The following is a 22,031-nucleotide window of genomic DNA, read 5'->3' as shown; positions in this document are numbered from 1 at the left end:
CGTCACGACACAACAACAAGGTCATGGCTCGGTCTCAGGATCACAGAGCTCTGGCAGCAGACGCCTTGGTCCAGGATTGGTCGCCGTTTCGACTGCCATACGTGTTTCCCCCTCTGGCGATGCTGCCCAGGGTACTACGCAAGATCCGGTCCGAATGCCGTCGCGCCATTCTCGTCGCTCCAGACTGGCCGAGGCGGTCGTGGTATCCGGATCTGTGGCATCTCGCGGTGGGTCAACCGTGGGCACTTCCAGACCGCCCAGACTTGCTGTCACAAGGCCCGTTTTTCCATCTGAATTCTGTGGCCCTCAACCTGACTGTGTGGCCATTGAGTCCTGGCTCCTAGCGTCTTCAGGGTTATCTCAGGATGTCATTGCCACCATGAGACAAGCCAGGAAGCCTACGTCCGCCAAGATCTATTACAGGTCTTGGCAAATCTTCTTATCCTGGTGCTCTGATAATGGTTTTCCTCCATGGCCGTTTGCCTTACCCACATTCCTTTCATTCCTACAATCTGGAATGGACAAGGGTTTGTCCCTCGGCTCTCTCAAGGGCCAAGTTTCGGCGCTCTCCGTGTTTTTTTTCAAAAGCGTCTAGCCAGGCTTCCGCAGGTCCGCACGTTCCTGCAGGGGGTTTGCCACATGGTTCCACCTTACAAACGTCCGTTGGAACCTTGGGATCTTAACAGGGTCCTGACGGCTGTTCAAAAGCCGCCTTTTGAGCCGCTGCGGGATGTCTCTCTCTCCCGTCTTTCTCAGAAGGTGGCCTTCCTGGTGGCAGTCACATCACTTCGGAGAGTGTCTGAGCTTGCAGCGCTGTCATGCAAAGCTCCCTTCCTGGTTTTTCACCAGGATAAGGTGGTTCTGCGTCCTGTCCCGGAATTTCTCCCTAAGGTGGTATCCCCTTTTCATCTTAATCAGGATATCTCCTTGCCTTCCTTTTGCCCTAATCCAATTCACCAGTGTGAAAAAGATTTGCACTCTTTGGATCTAGTGAGAGCACTCCGGCTCTACGTGTCTCGCACGGTGCCCCTGCGCCGTTCAGACGCGCTCTTTGTCCTTGTCGCTGGCCAGCGCAAGGGCTCTCAGGCCTCCAAGTCAACCTTGGCTCGGTGGATCAAGGAACCGATTCTCGAGGCCTACCGTACTTCTGGGCTTCCGCTCCCTTCAGGGCTGAAAGCCCATTCTACCAGAGCCGTAGGTGCGTCCTGGGCATTGCGGCACCGGGCGACGGCTCAGCAGGTGTGTCAGGCAGCTACGTGGTCTAGTCTGCACACTTTCACGAAGCACTATCAAGTGCATACCTATGCTTCGGCAGACGCCAGTCTAGGTAGGCGAGTCCTCCAGGCGGCGGTTGCCCACCTGTAAGAGGGGGCCGTTTTCGGCTCTTTCTATTGAGGTATTTTTTTTTACCCACCCAGGGACTGCCCTTGGACGTCCCAATTGTCTGGGTCTCCCAATGGAGCGACAAAGAAAAAGGGAATTTTGTTTACTTACCGTAAATTCCTTTTCTTCTAGCTCCTATTGGGAGACCCAGCACCCACCCCTGTGCCCTTCGGGCTGGTTGTTCTTTTGTGTACACATGTTTTTGATGTTGATTTGTTCTTTTGCTTCATGGTCTTCAGTTCTCCGAACATCCTTCGGATTGAATTTACCCTAGACCAATTTATAAGTTTTCTCCTTCCTGCTTTTGCACCAAAACTGAGGAGCCCGTGATCCACGGGAGGGTGTATAGGCAGAGGGGAGGGGTTAAACTTTTTTAAAAGTGTAATACTTTGTGTGACCTCCAGAGGCAGAAGCTATACACCCAATTGTCTGGGTCTCCCAATAGGAGCTAGAAGAAAAGGAATTTACGGTAAGTAAACAAAATTCCCTTTTTTTATTAGTCTGCAAAGTCAAACGTTTACATACACTAAGAGTATAAATGTCTTTAAACAATATGGGACAGCCCATATGATGATGTCATGTCTTTTGGAAGCTTCTGATAGGTTTATTAGCAACATCTGAGTTAATTAGAGAAACACCTGTGGATGTATTGGGCTGTGAACGCACTTTGCGTTTTTTCCTGCGTTTCTGCAGCTTTTTGAGCTGCAGCGTTTTCATGCAAAATGGCATGCGTTTTGGTTTTCCATTATAGTCAATGGTAAAAGCAGATTTCCTGACCGCACTTTGCGTTTTAAAATGCTGTGTTTAATTTGCATATTTTGTGGCAAAAACCATGCGTTCAAAGAAGAAACATGTCAATTCTTTTTGCCATTTTGGGTGCGTTTTGCTAACATTGAAGTCTATGAGAAATGGCAAAAACCAAGCTTCCAGCAAATTCCTGCGTTTTACCTGCTTTTCCAGTGCAGAAAACATGCGTTTTGGACTTCAAAAACGCTTGCTTTTTGGACATCAAAACAATGATTTCATATGTCCCTTTACACACACACATAGTCCGACAATTAAAAATAAGAATTTTAATAAATTATTGCTATTTTTCCATTAAATATCATATTACCGCTATAATTTCATTAAATTAATCTAGTCTCATTATTTTTCACAAAAATATAGATTTGTTTCTTTTTTTCAAACTTTTTCATTGAGTTTGACTATTTAAACTTTATTTAGCAGTGTCATGATGTTCAAAACGCATCTATCAAAACGCAGGTGGAAAAGCAGGTAAAAAGCGCTGAAAACGCATCTAAAACGCGGTAAATACGCATGCGTTTTCAACGCTAAATTTCTGAAAAAGGCAACTTTGGTCAAATCAATTAAGCCCAAAACGTGCGTTTAGAACTGCAAGTAGATGAACGCAAAGTGCGTTCACAGCCTTATAATGCACACCTGAAACACACTGCTTCTTTGTGTAACATCATGGGAAAGTCAAAAGAATTCAGCTAAGATCTCAGAAAGCGAATTGTGGACAAGTCTGGTTCATCCTTGGGTGTAATTTCCAGATACCTGAAGGTGCCTTGTTCATCTGTACAAACAATTATACGCAAGTGCAAACGAGGGAAATGTCCAATCATCATACCACTCAGGAAGAAGATGGGTTCTGTGTGCCAGAGATTGACGTGCTTTGGTCAGACATGTGCATATGAACCCAAGAACAAAAGCAAAAGACCTTGTGAATATTCTGGTGGAAGCTGGTAAGCTTGTGTCATTATCTACAGTGAAAAGAGTACTGTATCAACATGGGCTGAAAGGCTACTCTGCCAGAAAGAAACCATTACTCCAAAAGAAACCTAAAAAATCCAGATTTGTTTGCAGATGCACACAGGAACAAAAACCTTACATTTTGGAGACATGTCCTGCGGTCTGGCGAAACTAAAATTGAACGGTTTGGCCATAATGACCATCATTACATTTGGAGGAAAAAGGGAGAAGCTTTGAAGCCCAAGAACACCATCCCAACTGTGAAACACAGGGGTAGCAGCATTATGTTGTACGGTTGTTTTGCTGCAGGACGGTCTGGTGCACTCCACAAAATAGATGGCATCATGAGGAAAGAAATTGTGGCAAAACTGAAGCAACGTCTCAAGGCATCAGCCAGGAGCTAAAAGCTTGGGCAGAAATGGGTCTTCCAAATGGGCAATGACCAGAAGCATACTGCCAAACTGGTTACAAAGTGGTGTAAGGATAATAGTCAATGTTTTGGAGCAGCCATCAAAGCTCTGATTGCTGATGTTTGTAATAAAGCTACATAAGTGAATAAAATAGATTATGTCTGCCCTATTGAAAATTTTTGAGCAAAGCTGAAAAGGCCGATGCGAGCAAGGCACCCTACAAACATGGCTCAGTTATACCAGTTCTGCCAGGAGGAATTGGCCCAAATTCCTACCAACTATTGTGAGAAGCTTTTGGAAGGATATCCAAAACCTTTCACCCAAGTCATACAGTTTAAGGACAATGCTACCAAATATTAATGAAATGTATGGAAACTTTTGAATTTGCAGAAAGTAACAAAAATGCCTTAAAATATTCTCTCTCTAATTATTCTGGCATTTGGCAAATATAAATAATTTTGGTTCCTAATTGATCTAAAAAGGGAAAAACTTATTCTGATTTCATGTCAGATAGTCAGAAAAACCTGCAGATGTGTCTTTTATAGAGAGTGGATGTAAACTTATGCTTCCAACTGTATGAGGGAGTTGGAGTCGGAATGAGGGAAGTTGAAGCGTTTGAGTCGAAAGCCTGGCTTACTGATTCCACAGCCCTGCTCCTAAATGTTGTGATTACTGTTATTTGCGGCATGTGTGGGGTTAAACAGCCGGGGACCATCCCTGACTGTGACAGCTGGAGATTGGCTGTCATGTAAGCCAAGCTCCTGGTGGCAGGTGCGTGTGCAGAATCGCCGTGATCTACCCATAGGTCGTGAAGGGGTTATTATACCATGATGACCTACCATTACATTATGGAGCAGGTCAGGGACTTTGGGCAGATGATGGCTATATGATATAGCTGGCATCAGTATCTAACAGCAGCAATTCACACGTTGCGTCTGCTATTTAAGCTCTTAAATGCCACTGTCAGTCACTGAGCCGATGGATTGCTATGTCAGTCAATGGCCAGTTGAATGCCCCTGTGCTTGTCAGGTGATCTCTTCTGTGATATCCACTCTGTGGCCGGGTTATAGGAAACTGCCTTTTCTTTATCGTTCCTTTGGGAGACCCAAACCTTGGGTGTATAGCTTCTGCCTCCGGAGGACACACAAAGTACTACACCTAAAAGGTGTAGCTCCTCCCTCTGAGCCTATACACCCCCTGGTCAACCAGTCCTAACCAGTTTTTCGCTTTGTGTTCAGGAGGCATACATGCACACATGCGTTCCCATATGATTTTTTCCTTTTTTTTCCCTTTTTTTGGAAGAAGATTGAAGAAATGCGGGTCCACGTCTGGACCCCCGGCATGTCCCTTCTCACCCCACTGTGTCGGCGGTGTTGTAAGGTTGATTATCCAAGGCTGGAGCCTTACATGCCGTGCTCCTTCACCATCCCCTCTGGGCTCTGGATTGAAGTGGGAGCCAGCACGGTCTCCATGCCTGGCAGGAGACCGGTCTCCATCCACAGCCCCTTGAGGACCCTGCTAGACCGGAGCACTCACCCTCAGGGACCGGGCCCTGCGTCTCAGAGCTAAGTACCTTGAGACGTTTATATTTTGAGGGGTCCCTGTTCTTTATGTGTGGGTAGTGTGTGTTTACTGTGTCTTTACTGTGTTTTTTGACATTTCCGGCGGGTTCTCTGGCTTTTCGCCCGAGAACCGCGCCGATGGTGCCTGCGCGTCGGCCGCGCTGCTCAAATTTAGGCCCCGGCTTCGCCGGAGGCCTAGTTTCGATTTCCTGCCCTCGCATGTCACTCATACCGAGGGACAGGCATGGCCCCTCCCGGTGGCCGTCCTGCACAGGGGAGGGACTCTCCCCACTGCTTGGGTGCGACTCCCCCTCTGCAGACCTCTATGGCCTTCCAGATCCGCCCTTTCATACAGGGATGCCCCTGTCCCGCCCCCTCTCTTCGCTCCGGCGGCCATTTTCTTCACTCTGTTCTGGCGTCCGGCACTCTGCACACCTGCCGAGGTGCTGTGCATTGGGGGTCTGGGTTTCAGGATCTGGAGGGCACACATCACCGCTCCAGCGGTCTGGTAAGCCGCAGCCGGTCTCCGGTTGTGGACCTCTGCTATATTCTCCCTGGGAATCACTCCTTTTGTAGAAGCCGTTTTTCCTCCACTCAGGCAGCATGTCTCACACAAGGAGCAAGGCTCCAAAGCTTTATGCTGTATGTGCTGCATGTAAGCTTCCGCTGCCTGAAGCAAGCACCTATCCACATTGTGAGGTTTGCTCTAACTTGGCGGTGCCACAGCCTGGAGTCTCACCCCCAGTGGTCTCTCAGGCTGCTGCTGCACCTGTGACTGAACCCCCGGCCTGGTTAGAGTCCTTTTCTAGGTCCATATCCCAGTCATTTGCTGAGTCCATGGGACTTTTGTCCAGGACTTTGATGAATATGCATCAGCCCCCTTCACAGGGTGCCTCTAATGCTCTTGCTAAGGGGCCCTTAGGACTGGAGCTCACAGAGGATTCAGCAGGGCACGGACCCAGTCTGTCTAAGAGGCGCCGCGGGGTTCCCTCTCCCTCCTTATCCCGTGGCTCTGATTCAAGGGCTGAGGACTCGCAGGACAAGGAGGATGCCTATACAGGGGGCTCAGAGGCTAACTCCATGTGCCCCATTGACCCTTCCGAGGGTGACTCAGACCTTAGTGACTTGATTGCTTCTATTAATTCTGTGCTGGATCTCAATCCGCCAGTGTCAGAGGAGCAACTCTCTCTGGCAGATAAACATCAGTTTACCTCGCCTAAGAGAGTGAAGAGTGTGTTTTTTAACCACTCCAGTTTTCAGGCCGCTGTGACCAAACCCAGGGCCTGTCCTGACAAACGCTTCCCAAAGCGTGGTTCTGATGACCGTTTTCCTTTTCCACCTGAGGTGGTCAAGGAGTGGGCTCACTCCCCAAAGGTAGACCCTCCGGTGTCTAGGCTCTCAGCCCGGACCGTTGTGTCGGTGGCTGATGGCACTTCCCTTTATGGATGCTGCTGATCGTCAGATTGACCTTCTGGCCAAATCCGTGTATGAAGCGGCGGGGGCCGCGTTTTCCCCAGCCTTTGCAGCAGTGTGGGCCCTCAAAGCCATCTCTGCTAGTCTGGAGGAGATGCGTTCCCTCACCAAGGACTCTATGCCCGAGATGGTTGCCTTAACCTCTCAATCTTCAGCTTTTTCTTCTTATGCCATGTCTGCCATGCTAGAGGCTTCTCACCGCACTGCGGTGGCTTCGGCTAATTCACTCGTTATCCGCAGGATCTTGTGGCTTCGAGAGTGGAAGGCGGATGCTTCTTCAAAGAAGTACTTTGCTGGGCTCCCTTTTGCTGGTTCCCGGCTGTTCGGTGAACAGCTGGATGAAATTATTTGAGGCTACTGGCGGGAAAAGTACTTCCATGCCACAAACCAAGACCAGGAAACCTGCCCAGGGTAGGTTTCAGTCGAGGGTTCGATCCTTTCGTTCCTCCAACTGGTCGTCCTCTAAGCCCTCCGCCTCGTCCGCTACCTCAGCTAAGGACCAGAAATCCAGCTGGCGCTCCAGAGCGCGTCCGCAGAAGACAGCAGGAGGTTCTGCCACTAAGGCAGCCTCCTCGTGACTCTCTGTCCGATCCAGCCACATCCTTAGTCGGTGGCAGGCTCTCCCACTTTGGCGACGCTTGGTTTCAACACGTCTCCGATCAGTGGGTGAGAGATATCATCTCCCACGGCTACAGGATAGAATTCTCTTCCACCCCGCCAAACAGATTTTTTCTCTCAACTCCCCCTTGCTCCAAGGCCGCCGCCTTCTCACAGGCCGTGGCAGTCTTGCAGGCCAATGGAGTGATTGTGCCAGTTCCCGCCGGGGAACGGTTCAGAGGTTTTTACTCAAACCTTTTCCTAGTTCCCAAAAAGAACGGTACCTTCAGGCCCCATCCTGGATCTCAAGCTTCTCAACAAGCATGTTTGGGTGCGGCACTTTCGCATGGAATCCCTGCGATCAGTCATTGCCTCGATGTCCCAAGGGGATTTCCTGGCATCCATCGACATCAGAGATGCCTATCTGCATGTGCCCATTGCAGTTTCTCACCAGCGTTGGCTACGCTTTGCAATAGGAGACGATCATTTCCAATTCGTGGCTCTCCCCTTCGGGTTAGCCACGGCCCCTCGGGTATTCACCAAGGTCATGGCAGCCGTGATTGCGGTTCTGCACCTTCAGGGGTTGGCAGTGCTCCCTTACCTGGACGACCTTCTAGTCAAAGCGCCATCCAGCGCAGTCTGTCAGCGGAGTGTCTCGCTCACTCTCAGCACTCTAGCCCAATTCGGGTGGCTTGTCAATCTTCCCAAATCCACTCTGACTCCGACCCAGAGTCTCACGTACCTTGAGATGCAGTTCGAGACTTTGCCGGCACTTGTGAAGTTGCCCCTAGACAAGCAGCTGTCACTCCAGTTGGCTGTGCGCTCTCTCCTGAGGCTCCGCCGTCATACCATGAGGCGTCTGATGCAGGTGCTGGGTCAGATGGTGGCGTCCATGGAGGCTGTTAACTTTGCCCAGTTCCATCTGCGCCCCCTGCAGCTGGACATTCTCTGCTGTTGGGACAAGCGGCTTTCCTCCTTAAACAAGTCAGTGGCTCTGTCGCCACGGGCCAAGAGCTCTCTTCAGTGGTGGCTTCGGCCCCTCTCCCTGTCCCAAGGGCGCTCCTTTTTGGCCCTGTCCTGGGTGATTCTCACCACGGATGCCAGTCTCTCCGGCTGGGGAGCGGTGTGTCTCCACCACAGAGCACAGGGCACTTGGACTCCGTCCGAGTCAACCCTTTCAATCAATGTGCTGGAAATCAGAGCCATACTTCTGGCTCTCCTAGCATTTCACCATCTGCTGGCGGGCAGGCACATTCGAGTCCAGTCAGACAACGCGACAGCGGTTGCCTACATCAACCATCAAGGCGGGACACGCAGCCGCCGGGCAATGATGGAGGTACAACGCATTCTTCAATGGGCGGAGGACTCCAGGTCCACCATATCCGCAGTCCACATCCCAGGCGTGGACAACTGGGAAGCAGATTATCTCAGCCGTCAAAGCGTGGACGGTGGCGAATGGTCCCTACATCCGGCAGTATTTCAGTCGATCTGCCGCAGATGGGGCATTTTGGACGTGGACCTAATGGCATCCCATCACAACAACAAAGTTCCTGTCTACGTGGCTCGCTCCCACGATCCTCAGGCATTCGCCGTGGACGCTCTGGTTCAGTACTGGTCCCAGTTTCGTCTGTCCTAAGTGTTTCCCCCTCTAGCTCTCTTGCCCAGAGTCCTGCGCAAGATCAGGATGGAGGGCCGTCGGGTCATCCTCATTGCACCGGACTGGCCCAGGCGAGCTTGGTATCCGGATCTACTCCAACTATCCGTAGAGATGCCGTGGCCTCTCCCGGACCGTCCAGACCTACTCTCGCAAGGTCCGTTCTTCTGCCCGAATTCTGCGGCCCTCAAATTGACAGCGTGGCTCTTGAGTCCTGGATTTTGACGGCTTCTGGTATTTTTCCTGAAGTCATCTCAGCTATGACTCTGGCCCGTAAGTCTTCGTCCGCTAAGATCTATCACAGGACTTGGAAGATTTTCCTGTCCTGGTGTCGTTCTACCGACCATCCTCCTTGGCCGTTCTCCTTACCGACCCTTCTGTCTTTTCTACAGTCCGGTCTGCAGCTAGGACTGTCCCTCAACTCTCTCAAGGGACAAGTTTCGGCTCTGTCAGTTCTGTTCCAGCGGCGTCTCGCTCGGCTGGCTCAGGTCCGCACCTTCATGCAGGGCGCGTCTCACATCATCCCGCCTTACCGGCGGCCCTTGGACCCCTGGGACCTTAACTTGGTTCTCACGGTCTTGCAGAAACCCCCCTTTGAGCCCCTTAGGTAGGTTTCTCTGTACCGCCTCTCACAGAAAGTGGCCTTTCTGGTTGCTATAACTTCTCTCAGGAGAGTTTTTGATTTGGCGGCGCTCCTCGGAGTCACCTTTTTTGGTCTTTCATCAAGACAAGGTGGTTCTCCGTCCGACTCCGGATTTTCTTCCTAAGGTGGTCTCTCCCTTCCACCTTAACCAGGACATTACCTTACCTTCCTTCTGTCCGGCCCCTGTTCATCGCTTTGAAAAAGCTCTACATACTCTAGATCTGGTGCGTGCTCTCCGGATCTATGTGTCTCGCACCGCTGCGGTGCACCTCTCTTTTTGTGCTAACCACAGGTCGGCGCAAGGGTCTCCCTGCTTCTAAGCCGACCTTAGCCCGTTGGATTCGGTCGGCCATTTCGGACGCCTACCTTTCGGTGCCTCTTGGGCTTTTCGGCACCAGGCTACGGCTCAACAAGTCTGTCAGGCTGCCACTTGGGCTAGCCTGCATACCTTCTCGAAGCACTATCAAGTGCATGCTCATGCTTCGCCAGATGCGAGCTTGGGCAGACGCATCCTTCAGGCGGCGGTCGCCCATTTGTGAAGTTAGGTCCTGCCTACTTCTTAGTTTTCTGTTTATTTCCCACCCAGGGACTGCTTTGGAACGTCCCACGATTTGGGTCTCCCAAAGGAACGATAAAGAAAAAGAGAATTTTGTTTACTTACCGTAAATTCTTTTTCTTATAGTTCCGTCTTGGGAGACCCAGCACCCTCCCTCTTACCTGTTGGCAATTTTCTTGTTCCGTGTGTTTTCACATGCTGTTGTCGTGAACAGAGTCTCCGGTTGTTCTGGTTCTTGCTCTGTTCTACTTTTGTGTGGCTATTCTCCTTCAGATTTTGCACTAAACTGGTTAGGACTGGTTGACCAGGGGGTGTATAGGCTCAGAGGGAGGAGCTACACCTTTTAGGTGTAGTACTTTGTGTGTCCTCCGGAGGCAGAAGCTATACACCAAAGGTTTGGGTCTCCCAAAACGGAACTATAAGAAAAATAATTTACGGTAAGTAAACAAAATTCTCTTTTTTCACTATATACAGCAATACCATGGTATCTCTGTATATAGTACAAGTGATTAGACTATCCTAGGTTTGAGACCACTAATAAGGTATAAAAAAAAAAGAAAAACAAAAAAACCCAGAAAATAAAGTTAAAGTATAACAATTAAAATAACTCCCTCTTCTACAGTTAACAAAACTATGAATTAACACATGTAAAATTAAATACTTAACAAAAAAGTGTGAAACAACTGAAAATATGTCTTCTATTCTAGGTTCTTCAAAGTAGACATCTTTTGCTTTGATTACTGCTTTGCACACTCTTGGCATTCTCTTGATTTAGCTTCAAGAGGTAGTCACCGGAAATGGTCATCCAAGGAGTTCCCAGAGATGCTTAGCACTTGTTGTCCCTTTTGCCTCTGCGGTCCACCTCACCCTAAACCATCTCGATTGGATTCAGGTCTGTTGACTGTAGAGGCCAGGTCATCTGGTATAGCACCCCATCACTCTCCTTCTTAGTCAAATAGCCCTTACACAGCCTGGAGGTGTGTTTGGGGTCATTGTCCTGTTGAAAAATAAATGATGGTCCAACTAAACGCAAACCGGATGGAATAGCATGCCGCTGCAAGATGCTGTGGTAGCCATGCTGGTTCAGTATGCCTTCAATTTTGAATAAATTCCCAACAGTGTCACCAGCAAATCACCCCACACATCACACCTCCTCCTCCTTGCTTCACGGTGGGAACCAGGTATGTAGAGTCCATCCGTTCACCTTTTCTGCTTCGCACAAAGACACGGTGGTTGGATCCAAAGATCTCAAATTTGGACTCATCAGACCAAAGCATAGATTTCCACTGGTCTAATGTCCATTCCTTGTGTTCTTTAGCCCAAACAAGTCTCTTCTGCTTGTTGCCTGTCCTTAGCAGTGGTTTCTTAGCAACTATTTTACCATAAAGGCCTGCTGCACAAAGTCTCCTCTTAACAGTTGTTCTAGAGATGTGTCTGTTGCTAGAACTCTGTGTGGCATTGACCTGGTCATTAATCTGATCTGCTGTTAACCTGCGATTTCTGAGGCTGGTGACTTGAATAAACTTATCCTCCGCAGCAGAGGTGACTCTTGGTCTTCCTTTCTTGGAGCGGTCCTCATGTGAGCCAGTTTCTTTGTAGCGTTTGCTGTTTTTTGCCACTGCACTTGGGGACACTTTCAAAGTTTTCTCAATTTTTCGGACTGACTGACCTTCATTTCTTAAAGTAATGATAGCCACTCGTTTTTCTTTACTTAGCTGTTTTTTTTCTTGCCATAATACAAATTCTAACAGTCTATTCAGTAGGACTATCAGCTGTGTATCCACCAGACTTCTGCACATGATGGTCCCAACCCCATTCATACGGCAAGAAATCCCTCTTATTAAACCTGACAGGGCACACCTCTGAAGTGAAAACGATTTCCGGTGACTACCTCTTGAAGCTCATCAAGAGAATGCCAAGAGTGTGCAAAGCAGTAATCAAAGCAAACACGGCTACTTTGAAGAACCTAGAATATAAGACATATTTTCAGTTGTTTCACACTTTTTTGTTAAGTATTTCATTCCACATGTGTTAATTCATAGCTTTGATGCCTTCAGTCATGATCATGAAAATAAAGAGAACTCTTTAAATGAGGTGTGTCCAAACTTTTGGTCTGCACTGTGTATATGTGTGTGTATATGTATATGTATATATATATATATATATATATATATATATATATATATATATAAACACTGTGTCTGGAAAAGTGCAGTCTGTCAAAACATAACATTAAGCTAATTAGTTAATACTGTAGTGAGGATAAAAAGAAATGCCATAATTGTGGGGGTTTTTTGGTCACAATAATGCTAAAAAAAATGCAATTAGAAGCAATCAAAGAGTAGTATGGAACCCAAAATTGAGTAAATAAAAACACCAGTTCGCCACGCAAAATACAAGCCCCCGTACAGCTCCACAAATCTATTTATTTTTTTTCCAAAATGCCAATAAAATATTGAAGAAAAAAACAACAACCTTTAAATGGTATCTCCATAATCGCACTGACTTATAGAATTTTATATTTCCAGGTAATTTTTACTATAGAATGAACTGTACAAAACAAAGTCAAAAACAATGGCAGAATTGCAGGGGGGGGGGGGGTTTCCCCACAATTCCACCACACTTGGGAATTTTTTCCACTTTCCTTTTACTCCTATATGTTGTTACTAGCTGTACTACCCGGCTTCGCCCGGGTTAATAACTGTTGTTAAAATAGAATTTATTAACAAAAATTTATTCTGCACACACAAACCACAAAACAAATAGATAGAAATGTAATTATGAAAATGCAAAAACTGAGCTAATAGAAGCATTTCACAACATACCGTATTTTTCGGACCATAAGACGCACTTTTTTTCCCCCAAATGTTGGGGGAAAGTTGGGGGTGCGTCTTATGGTCTGACTATAGGGCTGCGGCTGGGAATGAGGGTGCTGCAGGTCATCGGGGGCACGAGCAGGCAGCAGCAGCGCCTGCTCGTGACCACGTGGGCCCGCTCATTACATATGCACGCCCATCCTCCCGCCCATCTCTCAGCGCTGAAGCCGGCACTGACAGGTGGGCGGGAGGACGAGCGGGGACGCGCGCATAGCAAAGAGCCGGCCGCATGATCACCCCTGGCAATTACAGCCTGGAGTGATCATGTGCGGCTGTATTCACTGCTCCCCGCGCGTCATCATCAGCGCGGGGTGCAGTGAATCAGTGCACTCACCCGTCCCCGTGTGTGGAGCCGCCCCCCTGCTGCACGCGATGACTTCCTGTCTGTGCCGGTCAGCTGATCTGTGCTGAGCTGGTCAGCTGATCGGCACAGACAGGAAGACATCGCGTGCTGCAGGGGAACGGCTCCACACACACAGGTCAGCGTGCAGAGAGGAAGATGTGATCGGTGCTGCAGGGAGTGAGGAAAAGGTGAGTATAAACGTTTATTTTTTTTCTCTGTGGTATAGGATACAGGCCATATACCAGGATGGTATATGAGCACGATGGGGGGGCATGTGAACAGGCTGGATGGGGGGGGCATGTGAACAGGCTGGATGGGGGGGGTATGTGAACAGGCTGGATGGGGGGGTATGTGAACAGGCTGGATGGGGGGGTATGTGAACAGGCTGGATGGGGGGGGTATGTGAACAGGCTGGATGGGGGGGGTATGTGAACAGGCTGGATGGGGGGGGTATGTGAACAGGCTGGATGGGGGGGTATGTGAACAGGCTGGATGGGGGGGTATGTGAACAGGCTGGATGGGGGGGTATGTGAACAGGCTGGATGGGGGGGGTATGTGAACAGGCTGGATGGGGGGGGTATGTGAACAGGCTGGATGGGGGGGGGTATGTGAACAGGCTGGATGGGGGGGATGTGAACAGGCTGGATGGGGGGGATGTGAACAGGCTGGATGGGGGGGTATGTGAACAGGCTGGATGGGGGGTATGTGAACAGGCTGGATGGGGGGGGTATGTGAACAGGCTGGATGGGGGGGGGTATGTGAACAGGCTGGATGGGGGGTATGTGAACAGGCTGGATGGGGGGGGTATGTGAACAGGCTGGATGGGGGGTATGTGAACAGGCTGGATGGGGGGGGGTATGTGAACAGGCTGGATGGGGGGGTATGTGAACAGGCTGGATGGGGGGGTATGTGAACAGGCTGGATGGGGGGTATGTGAACAGGCTGGATGGGGGGGGTATGTGAACAGGCTGGATGGGGGGGATATGTGAACAGGCTGGATGGGGGGGATATGTGAACAGGCTGGATGGGGGGGTATGTGAACAGGCTGGATGGGGGGGTATGTGAACAGGCTGGATGGGGGGTATGTGAACAGGCTGGATGGGGGGGGGTATGTGAACAGGCTGGATGGGGGGGGGTATGTGAACAGGCTGGATGGGGGGGTATGTGAACAGGCTGGATGGGGGGGTATGTGAACAGGCTGGATGGGGGGGATATGTGAACAGGCTGGATGGGGGGGATATGTGAACAGGCTGGATGGGGGGGGTATGTGAACAGGCTGGATGGGGGGGGTATGTGAACAGGCTGGATGGGGGGGGTATGTGAACAGGCTGGATGGGGGGGTATGTGAACAGGCTGGATGGGGGGGGTATGTGAACAGGCTGGATGGGGGGGTATGTGAACAGGCTGGATGGGGGGGTATGTGAACAGGCTGGATGGGGGGGTATGTGAACAGGCTGGATGGGGGGGGGTATGTGAACAGGCTGGATGGGGGGGGTATGTGAACAGGCTGGATGGGGGGGTATGTGAACAGGCTGGATGGGGGGGGTATGTGAACAGGCTGGATGGGGGGGGTATGTGAACAGGATGGATGGGGGTTTATAGCAGGATCATATACAAGGCAGGAGGATCATTACCAGGATGGGGTACCTTAGTAGAGAATTTGGGGACATTACCCCCATAACAGTGTCAGCAGCAGATCCTCGCCCTATAACAGTGTGTCATGACCACATTTTTTGCTTAAAGTTTTATTTTCCTCCTCTAAAACCAGGGTGCGTCTTATAGTCCGGTGCGTCTTATAGTCCGAAAAATACGGTATATTTCAACACCACAGATATTCCACACAGATTTAACTAAATTGGCCAAGTTATGTGCTTCGTCTGTCTCTTTCCACGTTTGTCTGTCTTTTTTTTTTTTTTTGTCTGTCTCTATCTTTGTTTCTTTCCCCATCTGTCTCTTTCTAGGTCTGTCTCTATCTCTCTGTCTGTCTCTATCTCTGTCTGTCTCTCTGTCTGTCTCTCTATCCGTCTCCCCACCGACATCTTATTATCTCACATATAAGCTTCTTATGCTAACAATGTCTTTTGTTCCTAAAGCAACCAACCACAGCTCCTACTAATAACCTGTAGTTCCAGGCTCCATTTACTTTAATGGAGGCATGTTTTTTGGAGAGTAACTGTAAAGCGCGGGGTTAAATTTTCTGTCAAAACATAGTCTACGACGTTCCCTGGGTCACATGAGGTGTCTGTGTAAAATTTTGTGATTGTAAATGCGACGGTGCGGATACACTTTTCGTTTCACTTTTTCCCCATTATGTAGATAGGGGCAAAATTGATTGGTAAATTGGAACACGCGGGGTTAAAATTTCGCCTCAAAACATAGCCTATGACGCTCTCGGGGTCCAGACATGTGAGTGCAAAATTTTGTGGCTGTAGCTGCGACTGTGCAGATGCCAATCCCGGACACACACACACACACACACACACACACACACACACACACCGCTTTATATATTAGATAGCTGTTATCATGCAAAATGGCATCTTGTTCAGCACAACACACACTCTCAGATGTCACTGCAAAGTAAAAAAAGTTATGGCTATTTGAAAAAGGAGAGGGAAAATGGTTGAGGGGAGTTAAACACCTTAGAAATCCTCCTAAATCATTATTATGATTTAATATTGTAGATATATTTTTATTTTTTTTAGTATGTAACAAGTGCAATAAACATGACATAACGAGTGATCTAAAAGGTTACATGGGGGAGAACACGCAGCCTGGAGTGGTTACCATCTACTATGCGGCACTATAGATGCTGGTTTTTCAGGGAGAGTAGGCTTTCTGTCCCAATGAGATGGAAGGGAGTTAATTTATAATTATATGCAGAGATGTTTCCATCTTTGATATTTATTGTGTTAATCTTGTAACGTTTACTTTCCAGGCAAGAAATGGACAGTCTCCAAAAGCAAATGGAAGAGCACACCATAACTGTGCATGAATCTATGAATTCCTGGACTGAGGAACAAATACCGGACTTTACATTACCTGACACACCAGTTTTGAGCAGTCCAAAACTCCAGAATCAGAACCTCAACACTAATGACACCGAAAGACACGAGCAGGCACTATAGACTATATACACTACTATAGTTATTCCCCACTGTGGCTGCTTTTTATTTCTTGAAGGAAACATTTCTATTTATACAGCAGACTGGTAGCAAAAGAGCACAGCACATTTTTGATGTCTAAAAGCAGGAGACATTATTAGATATATAAAGATATGATTACATGTATATTGTGTAAGTCACACCCATGTTATGTGCCTTTTGTAACAAAAATGAAAGGATGGATGTACTGTAGCTTGATTTCCACATTTTCAATGACCATATACTTCACTCTTATTTATGTACTTTCCAACATAAAGCATAGTAATATTGAAAGAATATTACCAGAGACATAGGTATGAAAAAATGCTGTCCCACCTTACCCCGTGGCTGTTATATTACATATTCGTACCAGTAGGTCCTAATTTTCTTGAGAACAATTATCAATTCTTTAATATAAACTGAATAAGGCCTCACTGACATGAGCGTATGAATCAGACTGGTGCAATGCTAGAAAATCTTGCATTGCACTCTGACTAATGTTATTCAATGAGGCAGAGCATATCTGTGGTTTTTGTTTGTGCCGATATCTCGGCTCATGCGCACCCATACAAGTCTATGGGTGCCTGTGAATATTGGACTGCAGTTAGATGACATCCAAGTGCAGTCCGATATAGGCGGAGACAGGCAATGGAGAATATGGAAAAAGTAATCTCATTCTTCTCCTTAGTTGTGCTCTGGCTCGCAGTAGAATGACGCTTGGTCGCGCTCACAGCAGAGCTTGAGCCGAGTGTCATTAGCATATCGCATACACTGGTCAGACGAGCGTATAGCATCTGATCCGAGACCAAGGCCTAAAGATGAGAAGTATCTGCTTGGGGACTAGTGAACACTGTAAGATAAGGGTGTCATGCCAGTTTCACCATTTAAGGTTTTCTTATTTATGGTATACCACAAATAGAAACCTATAGTCCTCCATCATTATGGCATTAAGATAGAAAAAAAAAATTTTAGAAAATTGCTGGTAGTCTTCCAGTATTAATCTGATGAATGTTGAAAAAATGTATAGCTCTCGAAGGAATTTGTTATATGGGGTGTGAATTGTTCTTATAAATGGGATGGTTGGGACTATACACGTGAATAAAAGTCTTTGTTAATGCTTTGGTGCCATGTGGGAGAACTGAATTTGATGTGTCATGGTAAGGCCTTACACATTCTGGTTATGAGCAGTGTTAATGTGTCATTTGAGATAATTTAGCTGAGTTTTGCTATTTGGACATTTGAAACACGTCTGCCATTGGTAATATTAGCTTTTAATATGCTCCTGTGACTAAGGCGTTGCTGTCTATTAATTGAAACTGAACCCCCTGTGATCCAGTGAATTAGCCAGAGGAAGTTACCACTGCTGGAGCCACTACAGGTACAATATGGTACTACATGGCTTTTCAGAAAAGGATCAGCTGTTTGCAGCAGCTTTCTGCTCTGACTAATTGGGGAAGGTCCTGAGCAAAAGACCTACCTCCAGACATCCATATGGCATAATAAGGAAAGGGGTGGGCCTTTATTTGATATGCATTTTCATACAAATCCTGGGTATCTATCTGACAGACTGAAGTATTTGAGAGAACCACTGAACAACTTGTGCTACATATAGGTAACATTCAGTTATTAGCTTATTTATCTAGTAATTCATGCTTCAAACATATATCTGATCGGGCATCAAACAAAAAAAGATGCAAATAATTTTCCAATATATTAAAAAAATAATTTTATATTAAGAATACTAAACACAAAAAAACGGGCTCCACTGAGGGTCCAAATATATCTCTAGCGAAAGAGGTAAAAAATAAAGTGCACAAAAGGGTTATATTACAGATTTACTGTATTTCATAATGTAAAAAATACCCAATATGTCAAAAATACAGTATAATGTGGAATATTGAAGACAATATAACGGCCTTTTATTATGACAAAGTATGTAAGCACCTGCACCCCGATGCGTGTTTCACTCCCGCTTCTTCAGAAGGCATCTAGACTATAGATACGGAATAAGTTTCCACGTCCTACTGCATCTTTTGACCTGTTGGGTATATATTGCATTATGACATAAAGTACATCTGTAATATATCCCTTTTGCTAGAGATTTATTTGGACTCAGTGGGGCCTCTGCATTTTATCTATGTTCAGTATTTTTAATTTTTAATTAATTTAATAAATATTTTAATATATTGGAAAATTATTTCCATAGTTTGTTTTTTTCTGATCCCCCTATCAGTTATATGTTTGAATCTTGCATTTTGATGCTATTTTCCCCCATCATAGTGGGTCATTTGGTGAATAGTGTTAATCATTTAAGTATATTAATTCATACATTTTCATAAGGAATAATAGAGGTATGGTACAATGAATTCTAAAAGTGCTTGAGAATTTTTATTTTATGGAGAATATATACTGACATGCTGAGAGGGATGACAAGTCCCGTCTAATGTATGAGTTCATGTATCATATGCCAAAATGAACTCTTACTTATTATCATAACCAATGCTCGTCTGAGAGATTGTTCTAGTAACAGAAGAAAACAGAACATCCCTATCGTTAATTTCCTATGCTCATGACCAAGTGTATTGGGGAATTGCTGTATATGCTGTTTGTCCATCAAATGTTCTTATCTCAATAAGTTGGTGGGATATAAATTATTAGTGGGTACGTATTCTTCACACCCAGGAAATCAAATCAAAATTATATCAAAGCCATTTTACTGTTATAAAGCATCTTGGATCAAATTAATTAATTTTAGTACATAAGACAAATGGTTAATGTTTTTTGTTTTTTTTATGTCAGCTATAATGGGCCAGTAATGTACTCCCTTCCTGACATTGTTGGGAAAATCACAAAACAACTTTCCATAATTGTAGATGAATAAAACAGACAGCCTCCATACCTCCTACACCTGTGCATTTCAAGACCTTGGTATCTAATGCACTTCTCATTTGTAAACTGATGTTGTCTTCTGTATGTTTCAGCTGTACATGTTGTATGTTCACAGTTATAAAGTCATAATAGTTTATATTTATGGTTTTGTCCTAAGTTTCCAGCAATCAACTAAAATAGGTTTATAGTGTCTGTTCACCCCCTCCCCTCACTACACCATCCCTTTAGATAAGGTAGGTCTTTTCTGGAGTCAAGCACCCATCTGACTGTATTTTCAGGCAATTAGCTATCTGCATTGTTTGTGGGTCACAGGCATACTTAAGAAATGAAGTATGCTGTCTGCATCCTGATGTATCCAGTATAAAACCAAATGGGTTATATAGTTTTCTAGGTAACTTTTCAGAAGCATTTTGGAGCACTTAACTTACAGGGGTTGTTCCGGTTTAGAAAAGAAGACTGAATGCAGAATGACTACAATACCAAAGAGCTCATAGTAATTTTCACTTGTAAAATTCCAAAAGTATCCAAGATGATGTTAAGCTCTAACACTATCACCGCCATAAGGGATACAAACCCCTAATTCCCTAAATGAATATCTGTAGAATTGCTTTTGACACTATACTTTATGCCGTTCTTTTTTTCTCAGTCTGACACTCGCATTTTGCAAACTGATTCTTTCCAAGGAAAAAAATGTGTACATTTCCCATCAAACCTGAAGATGTCTGGCGGTTTGTAGTAGATTCTGAATGGTTTGTGAAGTTATGGAAGTCTGGCATATATTGATTACTATGGTGGATTGCTGAAATACATGTTGCAATGTAATATTTTTTTTTTGTTTGTGTTTTCATCAGCAATGTTTAATGTGCTTTTATTTATAGAGAGAAGAAAGTGTATGTTAAGCAAATGATAAAATGTGGAATATCTATATAATATAAGGTTACAACTTAATTAAAATTGTAAATAATATAATGCTGTGTAAAGCATGTGGATACAAAATGTGCATAAGATTCCTTTCAAAGTTTTTGTTTTTTTTGTGCAATAAACTATTTTTGTTAAAAGGCTGAAGTATTTGTATATAACCCCATATTTCATAATCTTGTTTAATGGTTATTAATGTTATGCACTATAAGGGGATAACCAAAACTCACACTCACTGCAAGCACACACAGAGGTATAGACATTACATGCTCAGAGGGAAATTAAAAGAACAGGGAGGAAATAGACAATGAGAATATTTACACCACACCAAATAACGCACTGAAGATCTCCAAAAACTATATTGCCACAACACAAGGACCGATATCGCAATAAGCTATTATCTGCATGGGAGGTCCAGATCCACCATCTTAAAAAGGCAGGGAGAAGCTGTGAGAGGTGTTTAACAACATGTGACTCCAGAGACAATCACCAGACTAGCAGAACATAACTCCTGCAAGCCTGAAACAAAGAGAACACAGATTAGTTGATGCCCAAGCCTGTCTGAGAAACTTAGAAACCTAACAAAAGACCTAGTGTGTAGTGTCAGACTGCTGTGGGAACAGGATCAGATGCCAGCCTGACACTCGTTGAGTTTTGAGCTGAACCTTGTATGACACTCTACGAGGGGCCTCTGGACCAGGTTTTCCCGCATGATGACAATGGAATTCACTAATCGGGCATTCCGCAAGGATATTCAAAGCTGACGCCGAAGTCCTTTCCTCAGGACCATAAACCCGCCAGTTAACCAGGTACTGAACGACGAATCACCCGAGAATCAATAATTCTTTACACCTCAAACTCCAATTATTTATCAACCAAACCGGAGAGAAAGGGGGGTTCCTGAACCCACAAATTTGTTTAACCTCTTCCTGGCCAAGGATGTACCAGTACGTCCTATTTTTCGGGTACTTAATGACCAAGGATGTACCGATACGTCATGGCAATCGCGGGGGTACAGGGGGTACACTGTGCACGTGCGATCGCCGCTGGGTACGCTGCTTACCCAACAGCCGAGCCCTGACCGTCACAGCCAGGGATGGTGCTTGCGCCTCTGTGTTCAGCGCTTGCAAGGGTGGGTGCTATCGCTGCTCCTCCATGGGAGAAAGCTGATGCCTCGTGCTGCAGGTATCCCGCCTACAATAAGGTGGGGCCATCCACTCCTCACAGCTCTGTGTGAGGACTGAGAAAGCGTTTTTTCTCGTGCTGCAGGTGTCCAGCCCACAAAGGGTGGGGGCACTACCGCTCTTCACATCTGTGTAGGAAAACGCAGGATGGTAATGGAGCCGGCCTTTTTTCCCGCTCTGACACCCTGAGGCTGCGGATACGCCCACGATGGTAGCGCCATCTTACACAGTGACCTCTTTTTAAGAAAAACGCTATTCTGCCCGGGGGACACAATCAGCAGCATCTGCACCTGTATCTGGATGGGATAAGATCTCCTTGCCAGGAAGCTTGGCCTGCAGGCCCCAGCAATTTGCTGTATATTACAGAACCTTAGCCCCTCCACGCTGGAGCCCCAGTCCCTATAACTTCTATAGAAGTTAAAGGGAGCTAGGATTACTGCATTGCTTGAATTATGTTTAATTCAATAGCACGGAAACAGGCTTCCCCTATAGTGTGTTAGGCAGCTTGCATATCCTGCACATCCCCCTGTGCCAGGACTGCGGTGTCCCAAATGTGATGGCATCCCAGGACCTCCCCCCCCGCCGCTAAGGATGAGCACACTCGTGCCCCTCCCGAGTGGACTGCCTCCCTCTCCCACTCAGTAGCTG

The 22,031-nt window shown here is 46.5% G+C and overlaps 1 protein-coding gene across 2 annotated transcripts in view; it reads left to right on the top strand.

Annotated features, from left to right (window-relative positions):
- GOLGA3 (golgin A3) overlaps positions 1–20,346 on the top strand; it is a 151,818-nt gene extending 131,472 nt beyond the window's left edge. For both annotated transcript variants that reach the window (XM_075321798.1, XM_075321791.1), the window contains exon 24: positions 16,188–20,346. In XM_075321798.1, coding sequence (XP_075177913.1) covers positions 16,188–16,377 — 190 coding nt within the window. In that variant the 3' untranslated portion in view covers positions 16,378–20,346. The remainder of the gene's footprint in view (positions 1–16,187) is intronic.
- The last annotated feature ends 1,685 nt before the right edge of the window (positions 20,347–22,031 follow it).

This window comes from Anomaloglossus baeobatrachus, chromosome 1, assembly GCF_048569485.1.
Source record: "Anomaloglossus baeobatrachus isolate aAnoBae1 chromosome 1, aAnoBae1.hap1, whole genome shotgun sequence".
Classification (NCBI taxonomy): Eukaryota; Metazoa; Chordata; class Amphibia; order Anura; family Aromobatidae; genus Anomaloglossus; species Anomaloglossus baeobatrachus.
Note: the sequence above shows the minus strand (reverse complement) of the source record. Positions and strands in the feature narration are given on the sequence as shown.